Source organism: Scomber scombrus, chromosome 1 (assembly GCF_963691925.1).
Source record: "Scomber scombrus chromosome 1, fScoSco1.1, whole genome shotgun sequence".
Lineage (NCBI taxonomy): Eukaryota > Metazoa > Chordata > Actinopteri > Scombriformes > Scombridae > Scomber > Scomber scombrus.
Window position 1 is genome coordinate 16,967,520 of NC_084970.1, and position 13,267 is coordinate 16,980,786.

The 13,267-nt window shown below is 38.7% G+C and overlaps 2 protein-coding genes across 2 annotated transcripts; both read left to right on the forward strand.

Moving 5' to 3' along the window:
- Nucleotides 1-891: 891 nt before the first annotated feature.
- eif3m (eukaryotic translation initiation factor 3, subunit M) lies at nt 892-7,144 on the forward strand. Its single transcript, XM_062421810.1, has 11 exons — nt 892-1,010; nt 1,640-1,772; nt 2,402-2,540; nt 2,670-2,793; nt 2,962-3,056; nt 3,229-3,312; nt 3,406-3,505; nt 4,054-4,135; nt 5,451-5,594; nt 5,991-6,051; nt 6,903-7,144. Exons 1-11 carry the CDS (start codon nt 969-971, stop codon nt 7,024-7,026), a joined length of 1,128 nt encoding a protein of 375 aa, XP_062277794.1. The 5' UTR covers nt 892-968; the 3' UTR covers nt 7,027-7,144.
- A 3,523-nt stretch (nt 7,145-10,667) lies between these two features.
- prrg4 (proline rich Gla (G-carboxyglutamic acid) 4 (transmembrane)) lies at nt 10,668-12,902 on the forward strand. Its single transcript, XM_062418888.1, has 6 exons — nt 10,668-10,787; nt 10,877-11,040; nt 11,144-11,171; nt 11,656-11,797; nt 12,224-12,418; nt 12,555-12,902. The coding sequence occupies exons 1-6, from the start codon at nt 10,679-10,681 to the stop codon at nt 12,580-12,582; spliced, it is 666 nt and encodes a 221-aa protein (XP_062274872.1). The 5' UTR covers nt 10,668-10,678; the 3' UTR covers nt 12,583-12,902.
- The last annotated feature ends 365 nt before the right edge of the window (nt 12,903-13,267 follow it).

The window sequence follows — 13,267 nt, forward strand, 5'->3', positions numbered from 1 at the left end:
GATAACCTCTCTTGGGGATCAGGTTCACCTCTGTAACTCTCATCCAAGACATCCAGGGTTAATCTCCCAGAGAGGAGATTGATAACTGGATAAGAAAGAATGAAAGATTGGGATTACGGTGGTGGAAGTCTGGGTGACTAATAAAATTTAGGAGGTTGCCTGACCTCTGAAATAAGGGTGAGGAGATGAGGTGAAGCTATGCTCCACTGGCCGAGATTCATCTAATAATATGACAATATATCAGAATCAGGTTTATTGCCAAGTAGGTTTGCACATAGCTACTAGGAATTTACGAATTCACGAAGCCTTGGTGTCGTTGTGGTGCATAACCGTCAGAAATATAAGTAAATAGAAGTTTTCCTAATTTTTTATTTGTAAAGAAAGAATTTATAATAAAATAATATAAAATATAGACTATTCTAATTGAGAAAACGGGCTATAGGTTTACATTTAAACATGAGGAGAATGAGATAAAATGTGCAAAATATTGACCAAGAGTAAAACGTTTTGATCACTATAGTTTTGATCATAATAGTGGTCGATATGTTTCAGTAGTCCTTACAAGGGAAAACATAAGTAGATGGTGGGTTGGGGCTAGGATTACGTTTAAGGTTAAGGTAGTAGTATGGAAGTAATAAGTTTAACCCACATCACGTTTCAAGTGATCATTTTAACCCAAGCCATGATTTTTTACTAACCCTAACCAAGTGGTTTTGGACCTAAACCTAACCAGACCTTAAGCCTAGTGTTGTCATGTCACAGCATAAAACAGCCAATTAATAATAGCGTGAGTACCACAATTAAAGGTTCACCACCTAACACGACCAGACTTGAGGCTACTGTAGCTTTAACAGCATGACCCGGAAGAGTAAGTCTTTCACCGGCACTGCTGCCTTTTCTTTTCCGCTCAGGTCTCAGTAGCTGTGGGAGCGTGGATTTCATCATCTAGGCTCATAAAATCGCCTAAAATGAGTGTCCCGGCATTTATCGACATAACAGAAGAAGACCAGGTACGACCTTTATCTTTAATACCCCGTTTTGATCTGTTTTTCGGTGTCCGACTCGATAAACGAATAACTGTCCAACCACATAAGTTAGCATGCTAGCTAATCCTAATGCTAACCGTCTGTAGCTGCTGATGGGTACATGCTGATTGTTAGCTTCATGCTGATTTGAGACACTATGACGACGCGCGTGTGTAAACATGCTCTGAAGCTTGTCGTTGAGACATTTACATCTAAATGTGTTGAAACTAAAAGGTGTTAGTCATTTTCAGCCTATTGTTTTTATGAGCAACGTTGTCACAGATGTCCTCAGTGTTGCTGGATAGCTAACTTTGCTAGCTGTTAAGCTAGCTTACACATCTAAATAAACAAAGACGTAAAATAAGACACTCACAACAGCCTGCTCGATAACTCATATAGCTAAAGCTGCTAGATTCGTTGGAAAAAACGTATTTTTTATCCTGATTATCTGGTCAGCAAATATTTTTGTGACTCTAAACATTAAATGGTAATAAGTAAAAATATACCGCAGTGAACGTATGTGCACATGTTAACTTCAGCTACCTGCCTTATCTTTTTTTGAATAATAATGGGCTTTATTAAACTATTTACACTAATTAATTTGCTGTCCACAGGCTTCAGAGCTGAGAGCCTACATCAAGGCCAAAGGGGCTGATATCTCAGAAGAGAACTCTGAAGGTGGCCTTCATGTAGATCTGGCTCAGATCATTGAGGCGTGTGATGTCTGCCTCAAAGATGATGATAAAGGTAGGTCATAATGATGATGATGATGAACATGCCCATGTCTCATACAGAGCCAACTACGTATTTATCAGACCACAACCGACAGCATAGCTTTTTACAGCTGATATTTTGACATGTCTTAGCAGAATAGCACAGGTGAATATCACAATTCTGCTCAAAAATAGGTTATTTTATCTATGAATACTTTCTAAGGTGGGTTTTTGGTAAATTATTTGCTCATGATATTATTATTGATTGTGATGAAAGTGCATATAATAAGATAAATGGTTGAAAGTGTTTATCCATATTGCCCACTCCATCTCAGTACCATTTAGTGTCTCATTCCTGTGATTTAGCATACAGAATATCTAAATCTCAGGGAATGAAGCAATCATTATAAAGGTGATTACACCTGTGCTTTTGCTGCTGTGCCGTGCCAAAATATCTGATATATGATGACCCTGATGAAGGCCACAAGCCAAACATGGTGGTCTCACAATTCACTTTATTAAATGTTGTTAGAGTGTTGACTTCTACAGACATGTCTAAATGTCATGTCATGATGAATTTTTACATCAAATGCAGCTGACTGTGAACCTACTCCTGGATGTTTCTGTCATTACTCATGACCCCCTCTCTGTATCTCCCTACAGATGTGGAGAGTGTGATGAACAGCATTGTGTCTCTGCTGTTGATCCTGGAGCCAGAGAAGCAAGAAGCTCTTATTGAAAGTCTATGTGAGAAACTGGTGAAGTTCCGGGAAGGAGAGAGGCCCTCCCTCAGGATGCAGTTGTGAGTCCCTTTCCCCTTCTTTAGTCTTTCACAGCACCACTTCTCTTTTTGGTTGTTTCTTGAATAATTATACAGAACTGTATGAAAAACCCAGATTTCGCTTTTTTTTGGTATGTTTTCATGTTACAGGCTGAGTAACTTGTTCCATGGCATGGATGAGAACACTCCTGTGAGGTACACAGTCTTCTGTGGCCTCATCAAGGTGGCAGCTACCTGCAATGCCATTGCCTTCATCCCCACTGATCTTGATCAGGTATATTTTACTCACCAGGCTGTGATCACTGATCTTAAATGCACCAGTCTCATAGTTTTGTTTACCTTGAGTGGTAGAGATTTTAAAGAACACCTTGTTGCATTTTGGAAATCTCCACTGCTACACTTTTTTTTTTTGTTAACTCATAATACATGTTTGTGTTTGCAGGTGCGCAAGTGGATTATCGACTGGAACCTGAATACAGAGAAGAAGCACACTCTCTTGAGACTGGTATATGAAGCACTTGTGGACTGCAAAAAAAGGTAGGTACTTGTTTGGTTTTGTTTTTTTACCCCTACCGGAGCTGTGTTCACATAATGCAATCATACGTGAAGGTACACATTTAAGTTTTTGTTTGAAATGTGGCACATATGTTCTTTTTTTTAATTACAGTAAATGATCACGCTTTCAACAATATATTTAATGATTTCGCAGTGACGCTGCAGCAAAAGTGATGGTGGAGCTGCTGGGAAGTTACACAGAAGACAATGCTTCACAAGCACGCGTTGATGCCCACAGGTAGCCTTAAAGACTTTGTTTATCGATTTTCATTTAGCCTTAATTTACTGTACGTCCCTCATACATATATGCCTCTGTGTGCCTTCTCTTTAGATGTATTGTGCGTGCTCTCAAAGACCCCAACACCTTCCTGTTTGACCACCTGCTCACCCTGAAACCTGTTCGCTTTCTGGAGGGAGAACTCATCCATGACGTGAGTGTTTCAGGATGTGTAATGCTTTGTGCTGTGAAGTATAAAAGACATTATTGGCATTCTCAACGTCTAATTGCAGCCCTCTTTGTTTATCAACCATAATTAGTCTTTTGAGAAATCCAACTTTATTGCCTTCTATTAAAAAAAAAATCCATCAATCATTATGACAACCTTGTTATCTTGTATGTGTAAAAGTACACAGATTTAGAAGCCAGTTTACAGTGTTCTTAATTGGTTTTAGTTGCACTTTTGAAATTCACCATCAGTGACAGTTCCAGAAAGCAGTGACCAGTTAATAAGCTTAAATGATGAGCAACAGGAATGTGTATACGTTACAAGCTGAACGGGTTGAGACAATTAATTAAAAAATATTTTTAACTAGGGTGTGTGAAAAGCTTTGTAGAGTTTTGATGGTTCAATAGACTGGCATTTTAAATGTGTCAATAGTTTCCCTCAAAATGGACAAATGAGTTTTGAATGCAGATATGATTTGACTCAAGAGTTTCACCATTACACTTTTCCTTCTTCTCTCTTTCTGTTTTTTGTAGTTATTAACCATCTTTGTGAGTGCCAAACTAGCAGCATACGTAAAGTTTTACCAGAGTAACAAAGACTTCATCGATTCTCTTGGTAAGTAGCCATAACTTGAGATATTTGTTGCGAAAATTCTCTACACACAGATAAACACACACTGACCACGTTTAAATGTACACAAGAACAAAAGACACCTGTTTAGTAAGTGTAAATATATTATACGTTGTTATGGTTTATTATAAATCAGTTTTGTGATATGATGCTGTCCCTTAAAGTGATTTTAGAGTAGTTTGGACTTTGTCTATAGAAACAGATGTTTGAATATTTTCAAACTTCACACTTTTACCACTGAAAACAGATTCATTATAATTTATACAGCTCAAAGATTTGGCTGATGCTCCAGTGGTGGGGATTACTTGCGGAAAATGTCAAAATCTCAGAAAGGGATCAGTAAGATCCAGATGCTTGGGATTTGAATATAATGGAAAATTTGAGTTATACAGGCGAGTCTGCATAAATGCAATGGATGTCCCGATCAAGTTTATTTTGGCCCTCATCCAAATATAATCAGATTAGAAGAGTCAGATTTGACACTTATATTTAGGGCTCCAACTAACAATTATTTTCAATACCATTTGATCTTTCAGTTATTTTCTCAATTAATCGATAAGTTGTTAAGTCCATAAAATAGTGAAATATGTTGATTACTGTTTCCCAGAGCCCATGGTGATGTCTTCAAATATATTGTTTTGCCCACATCCCAAAGACATTCTGTTTACTGCAATAGAAAACTCAGGAAACCAAAACATATTTATTTATTATATTTATAAATATTTTTGCTTACAAGGAAGTGAAAGGAGGGAAAACAGATTTATTCCTGAACCACCCACACCAGTGCACCTAAATTATTTTTCACGCGTTCTGATTTTCACTTTCACTATATGCAGCAAAATTCTTGCGCTGTCGGCTATTGTTAAGCAGAGCATTGTTGCAACACCAGCAGGCCAACGTGGACAAAACACACAGTGAAGAAAATATATTTATCTTCCTTCCCTTTTAAAAAAAGAAAAAAGCCATTATTGTAGAATTTGCTGTTGCAGTATTTTTTTGTGTGTGACTTAAAACATATAAATATTGAGCCAATTTACTGTGCTCCGTTGACACAGAACAGGAATGTGTGTGTGTCAGCAGTGGGTCTGTTTTTCACTACTAAAGGCTTAGTTGTAATTACAAGCGTGTGTGGGATAGACTCTCAAAACAGACAATGTGGAGTGGTGTTTGTGTTGAAGAGTAGATTCCCTGACTGCATGCTTATAAATGTAGAAACTATTATCACAGGGAAACTCCCTGAGTCAAGAGTAATCGACCGTGACGATTTTGTGCTTAATGATCCCTGCTTGTTCCTTTCCAGGCCTGTCCCACGAGCAAAACATGGCCAAGATGCGTCTGCTGACATTCATGGGCATGGCAGTGGAATTCAAGGAGATCTCCTTTGACACCATGCAACAGGAACTGCAGATCGGAGCTGATGACGTTGAGGCTTTTGTCATTGACGGTAAAAAGCACTAAACTTCAAATAGCTGTCCACTCTCCTTAAGTGTGCTGTTAGTGTCTCACGCCAACAAGCTGTGAAAGAGAAAGGAAAGTGTTTTAACAATGACCACATATTCACATCCCTCTGACACGACTCTGTAATTTACTCATTTATTGCCACCTTCTACCAAATCCCCCCTGGAAAATAATCACAGGACATGAGTAGGATTTTACAAACTACATTAAAAAAAATGGCACAGGCCAAGAACAGTATTTGAGTGCTTTGCGGCAGGGATTAACTTCCTCTCCATTTTCATTTTTCATTTGCATTTTCTCTTAAAGCATTCTTGTGTCAGTGGTGTTTTTAGTGCTTTCTGTCTGTCTCTTAATTCACTTCCTGTCTGATTTTCCTTTTTAGCTGTTCGGACCAAGATGGTGTACTGCAAAATTGACCAGACACAGCGAAAAGTTGTTGTGAGGTAATTACTCTCGACTTTACTATGAAACTGTTATATGTGCCTCAACTGTGTTCAATTTTGACTAAGTAAAGTTATGTATTAGCTGTGCAGTGATAGCATTCATAGAACTGGTACCAATCCAATGTCAAGTACTCAAGTAATCTCAAGTACTTTACCTGGATTGCCAAAAAAATTTCTGGCTCATTGAAACTAACATGCCAGTTATTGTTCAGGCGTAGTAGGTAAACAGCATAATTTTTTTTGATACATTTCCCTTACTTTGTGATATTGTCTTTTGCAACATGAAACTTTCATTAAAGTTAGGACCTTTTGTAATTCGGGTTGGCCTCTGTGGTATTCAAAATTAAAAATTTAAAGTCAAAATTTGTTCATGTTACAAAATTACAAAAAAACAAAAAACGTGTCAGGACACATTCAGGAGACCCTTTCTCCCTGTTCTATTCTGTATAGCCTTTTTATTTGACTTTTTTTAAAATTTGATTATGGATTATAATAAAATAACCTCACTGATGTGCTTGTTCTTGTTTCTTGGCGGGCCAATACTAGACTACAAGACTAATTAATTAGAACATGCATTATTACAGTCAAGAATGCTAGGAACATATTTAGTTCTATTTGGTCTGTTCAGGTCAGCCAAAAAGTGTATCATCTTTGTAGAAACTAGGGGGGGAAATTGCTGCTGAATTTCCTTTTTCATGACACCTTAAATAGAGAATGTAGGCAACGTCATGCATTTTTATCAGTTACATTTACTATAGCTCTGTTTTTAATTTCCAGGATTTGAGACATGACATCGGCCTGCATTTATTTGTCAATTTAACATATTTGCTCTTCTGTTTCCACTCAATCAGCCACAGCACACATCGTACCTTTGGCAAGCAGCAATGGCAGCAGCTGGTTGACAGTCTCACCTCCTGGAAAGCCAACCTTGCAGCCGTCAAGACCAGTCTGCAAGCTCTGTCACCTTCCGCTTAATTCCACCTTAACCCAACTGTCTAGACTGCCTGACCTTCTATTCTTTTTCTGCTATCCAAATTCCCAGACTGAAATAATCAGTTTTTATATTCCTCCAATAAAAGAACAGTGGAGATCACCTGTGATTGCTTCTTTCTTTCTGATAAATTGAAGATTTCAGTGGTTATTGTGGGCACAGCACTAAGTGCAAGTTGCATCTCTCTCTCTCTCTCTCTCTCTCTCTCTCTCTCTCTCTCTCTCTCTCTCACACACACACAGAACATGTTTTTTTTGTAGCAGGCTTCTAATTGTGTGAAACAGCCAAAATCTTACAGTGCCTCAAATGGATAATAAATATTCTGGTATAATCAGTCTTTTCAAACAACTAGCCCGCTAGTTTCCTCCTCCTCTTTTCAAACAGTCATTCTGTGACTCTAATAGGGTCTCGTCCTCTAGCAGCTCTCAACATCTGGTTTAAGTAAAAGGACAGCATGCCAGTTTTAGATGAGCTGTGACTTGGGGTGAGAAATGGGCTGCAACAAAGGGGTCACTTGTCTTGGAACCCATGAGAGGTGACAATGGTAATGTGAACTTAAGATGACCCTGCCTGCTTAGGTCAGGGCTGTATTACTGTAATATCAACACAAGCTTGTGACGTTTCATGATTCACTGCTGCAATTTTAAAAGTGACCACTGTGTTAAAAGATAATGTCAAACTAGTCAAAATGACTCGCCGTCTCTTCAAGTGTATGAAAAGTGGAAAAACAAGGTTTTCAGTTAACCTTGTCCTAGACCTGTTACAGAAATTTGTTCTCAGGCACTGGTCCAGGGCATTAGGATATGAACTCTAATGATATATAGCTAAGGCATTAGATGTAAAAGGGGTCTGTTGGAGTTCTCTTCCCTCTGGGGCTGTGATGAAATCAGCACAAACTGACAAAGTGCAGACTACTGACATTGCAGTCTTTGAATCCCTATCCCAACCCACATCCATGGTGTTATTTTTCTCCTTTTTTTTTTATTTATTTTTTTTACCAACAAAGCTGCAGCTCAACCTGATTCATTTTTTTAGTGATGTGCCCCTCCTCATTCTGTACTGAATAAAGATATAATCTGACGATGAAAGCCCCACTATTAAAGTATTAATACTCAGATGAAATGGGCATTTGGAGTATACATTTACTGTTGCACTGTGTTCTTTTTCCTATCATTCCATAGGTCTGCAGAGACTCAATACTCACTTATGTCCAGTTGTCCACAGGGAGCAGCATCTCCAGCTCTTATCAGGGGGAGTAAATCACTAAACACATTCTCAGGGGCACAACCTCATCACAGCCACCCGCAAGGTGGAGCGTAGTGCAGATAGAAACAAATGTGACCAAGGCTTAGCAGAATGTTCGCAAAGCTTTATATCTTGGTGACTATCTTTCAACACATGCTCCTTTTTTCAGCTACTTTCCTCTGTCTGGACACTGATTTCTCTCTCTCTCTCTGTGTCCCGCTCTCTCTTACTCTCTCTCACACTCTCCGTCTCCCTCTCTCCTTGTCGCCAATTTGTCTCACTGACTTTAAGTAACTGTTTTGTGGATGGCCTGTCATGTGAGATGTCCCAGATGTAAATACTGTGCGCTGTGGCTGGTCTATCTGACACAAGCATCATAACCCCCTTCTTATCATAGTTAGATAAAAGTAGTTCTGCATTGTTCAGTGGTGAAAAGTAAATGAGTTGATATTCCATTTAGAAGCTGAACTGCTCAGCTGGCGCCCTTTGCACATGCAGCTCAGGTTATCAGTCACGATTCACTGTGCTTGAACACAAGCCTCACTGTGTGAGCTAATGAATTCCCCAGCAGTCAGACTCTATTAATCATTTTAACTTGGATATTATAGTATGTGGTGTACAAAGGCAATATCATCTGACATCACACAGTAGATAAAGTCTGGAATTTCTCCTTTTCTTCACCCCTTTTCTTTGTATCAACATTCCTCTGGATAAATCTAAAGACTCGACAGTATCCAGACACCTAGCCAAGTACAAGAGAGGGGTTCTCACTGCCCCTCAATTAGCACCATCCAGTAGTCAGCTAGATAATGTTCAGTTGCATCCTATCTCTGCTTTACATAAACACTGGACAAGAGGCTTTGAGGCTCAGAGGCAGATATGTCTATTTACATGGAGAGTGTGAAACATAAACACTTTTATGAAAGGCTGGCAGAATGGGAGACTTTATCTTCGATCTGTTGCTGCATGTTTTGCTGTTTGTGCTGTCTGTAAAGTTACTCTAGTCACCAGACACACTAATTGTATTTTACCACAGATGCCTCTTCTCTGTTGAAATGACACTGAAGCCCATTACAGAACTTTTTTCCCATACATGGCCCGTGCACAGTGGTGTAGTCACCAGCTCCCAAGCTACTGAGAGAGGAGGTTTAGTGCTTTTAAAAGATTCCTGATGCACAGATCCCAAAAGATAGTGTTACAACAGTAATCTGAGCCCACCCATTAGAGGTGAAGGTACAACATTGTAAACATGACAAAGAGATTGAGGCTGAAACAGATGTTAAGACAAAAATTTGGCATTTAAAGAGTCATTAAAGGAAGATAACCCTTTAAATTCCAATAAATCTTATTAGACAAGATGAGCCAGTGGTTACGTGACATAAGTCCTAAATCATTATGTTTGTGTCTAAAATGGAAGAAATGTATGTCACCTACATTAAATAGGGTTAAGGGGCTGACAACATGTAGGCTATTACATATAGGTATTACCTGTTGAAAGATGTGCTTATTGTTTTAATGCCGTGTAAATACTCCAGCATTATGCTCATAGAATAGATGTAGCCTATAGTCTATGTGTGTAGAAGCCTTTGGTGAAACAATTATTCATTTTTTAAAAGTAGGACTACTGTGTTTGTTTTTCCTCAGAGAAGAAATGCATATGTTTCCTTACATTTACATTTTAGATATTTTGGTGCTGCTCTTTTTCAAAAAAAATTGAATGTGATTGCAACAATTGAAATACAGGAAACCTGGCTTCAAAAAATGATTTGACTTTGGGAGGAGTGCAGATTCATTATCTGAGTCATAAGGTCAGATGATGCATGTCTAATCGTACTTTGTTGTGAGAAGACTTGCTTGAAACTACTTTCAATTTGGTGGTTTCAGCTGCCACCTAGCGCTCATTCACATATACCGCATCATATTATCCAGGTGAACTGATCTATTGGTCGAGTCTGCGCAGGTAGTTTAGGAGGGCAGAAGCTACAGCTGTTGGGAGTAAACAAAACCCTTTTTTAACCCACCGGGAAATTACTTTACACCTCCAGGAACTACTACAATTATAGTTTGATGTATTTTTTTCCTACAAATGATGAGTCATGTTAAACTTTTTCAGAGGAAACCACTAAATACAGCTGTTGTCTGAGACTCTCGGTAAACATTTCCTGACTTCTTCTTATCGGCGTCGAGAGATCGGACACGTACGGCTCCTATAGGCTAGATAAGTTTCATTTTGTTGGTGCTGCCTTTCATTTGTAAATGACGTTTTGGAGCTGTTCGGGTAATGAACAGTGTATAGATATTGGTGTGAATAAACTGGAGTTGTTAATGATAATCTGCCCTCTCTGAGCTACCAATTAATGCTCCACCCGCAGCCCGCGCGCAGGTGCACGTATGACCATGCTGTTAAATCTATTCATACTCTTTACACTCCTGTCCTGTGGAGATCTGACCTGTATGAGAAAGTTACTCTCCAAACATGAAGGATCCCAAGATCATGAAGGTGAGAGAATGCCAGCTTTTAGGTTTTACACCCAAATCTATCACGTTCCCTTTCTATTATTAATTGACACTGTTTGGACTCTCCTGTAGTATTTGTAGATGAGGGGAACGCAAATTCGTTCTTGGGTCGCCACCTGCTGTTCAACCGGTTTGACTTTGAGATGTTCGTTCCTGGAAATCTAGAAAGAGAGTGTTATGAAGAAATCTGCAATTACGAGGAAGCAAGAGAGGTCTTTGAAAACACCGCGGCTACAGTTAAGTGATGCGGTGCAGTGGAGCTGCTCACTGATGTCATTTGAAATATAGAGAGAGGTCTTAAAGCACATTTCACCATACTGATGATGTTTTGTTTTGCAGGATGTTTTCTGGAAGACATACACAGAAGGTGAGAGAGGGAGAGATTAATACCTCAGTTGTATAAGTATATTTAAAACATTTCAAATGAACATCAATAGATATTAAATTGAATGTCCTTTTGGAAAACTAAATCATGTGCCTTAGGCTTCCTCAAGCAATGACAATTATGTTTCTGGTGTTGTCAAAGCCTGTTTCACCACTTTTCTAACAGCACATAAGAATCATGAAAATGATTGCTTGGTCTACAAGTCAAGAAGTTGCTTATATTCAAATTGTGGAAGTCTTGAACTCTGATTTGTTTTGCATTACTGATGATGGGTTGGATTTTGATCTATTACCTGTATGTGTCCATACCGTTCTGGACCTAAAGTGCCAAACTGGACCCCTAGTTTTGCTCTCAAGCCGAATAAATAATATCAGATGAAAAAGAGAGATATTCATGGATAACTCTTAAGTAGTATAACTCTCAGTACTCTCCAGTTTTACTTTCTGTGGTCTGTGTTGATCGACAGAAAAGGACAAGCGCCCCTCACGAGTTGACGTCACATCTCTTTTGGTGGGACTGATTGCTGCTGGCGTGGCCGTAGTTATTGTTTGCCTCCTGATCTGGTATTTCTGTCATGGCAAGTGTAAGGGTAACATGAGCCGTACCAGGTAAGTGAGAGAGTTTTATTGCGAACTCTTGTAGTTACATTATCCCTACATTATGTAATTTTTAGTATAGGAGTATGGGCACCTTTTTAGCTAAAGTGACCAATGAAAACACTATTACACCTGTTTAGCACTAAGGACTCAAATACTTGATCAATCTGACAACTTTTTGTGCACCGTAAAATAACCTGGAATATTTCAGAACAAATTGCTGCTTTTGTCTGTTGTTTTAATATTAAGCCTGTTGTAACAATAATTGAATGCTCCTTGTCACTCCATGCCTTTGAAGCACCAACAGTTGCTTAACAACTATAAAGCTGACTTTTAGCTTGACTTTGATACTTGAATGTAAGTAAATAGGTCACAAATGATTGACGTAATATACACTCATTTATACTTTCGGTATTACCATTGTCACTCCTCCCACAGTTCCATACGGGCACGCCCCAGGAGGAGTAATGCTTCTCTGATTATGCGACGGCTAGAGGAAGTGTCACTACAACCTGCGCTTCCACCTGCACACCCATCCCATATGAGGGACGTAGACCCCCTGGGGCTGCCCTCCTATGAGCAGGCAATTGAAAGAAGTGGACAGCATGACGCCCCACCTCCTCCTTATCCTGGGTATTTACATATGTATTTGTATTTGCAGTCATATCATAACTCACTTTTTAGATTCTTACTTGTACACATAGGCAATCCATAATGCAGACACGGACATTATTATAACAACTGTTCCTATATATTTTTCTCTCATTAGTTCACGGCCTGGAAGTATTCGGCGGTAATGTCTTCGGGACAACATATCTGCATATCTGTCAACTTAAAGCAGAGAATTTACATTTACACTTTGCAGTTGTGTTTTAAATTGTAGAACTTTTGTTTGTATCACCACCAGATTTAAAACACTGCCTTATTTTTGTTTACTGTATTTTTCCACTTGGGCATTTTAAATCTTTTATGGTCTATTGGTGTACCTTTGGTTCTTGCCTAAAAGGAAAATCTTTAAATGTTTAGCTTCTCTCGCTTGACCTACCAGGGCCAAAATGTGGTTTTGCAGTAGTCCTACTAACTATTTTCTCAGGTGTGATTATGCTTTGTAAAATAATCCAAATCCCATACTGAAAAAGCTTTTTATCAAAATGAAAATGAAGAATCTTTAATATGTTGAAGTTGCTGTTGAGGCAGCATGTACATAATGACTGAGTGAGAGATTACACAATAAGTATTAATGGTAATTAAAGAGATTTGTGTAGACATGCAGCCTTCTGTCTCCTTCAGAAGGAAAGCATTGTACCAGTAAAAATACCTTTAATGGCATGAAGGTGAATATTGTCATAAAGGAAATGCTTTTAAGGGAAATACAAGGGTTTTGATGCAAGTGCTCGCTTTGGTATGATCATTTGTGTACCTTCAGCTGTATATCTTCATCTTTTAATGTTATTATTATTGTTAGTTTTAAAGTATGCAGAT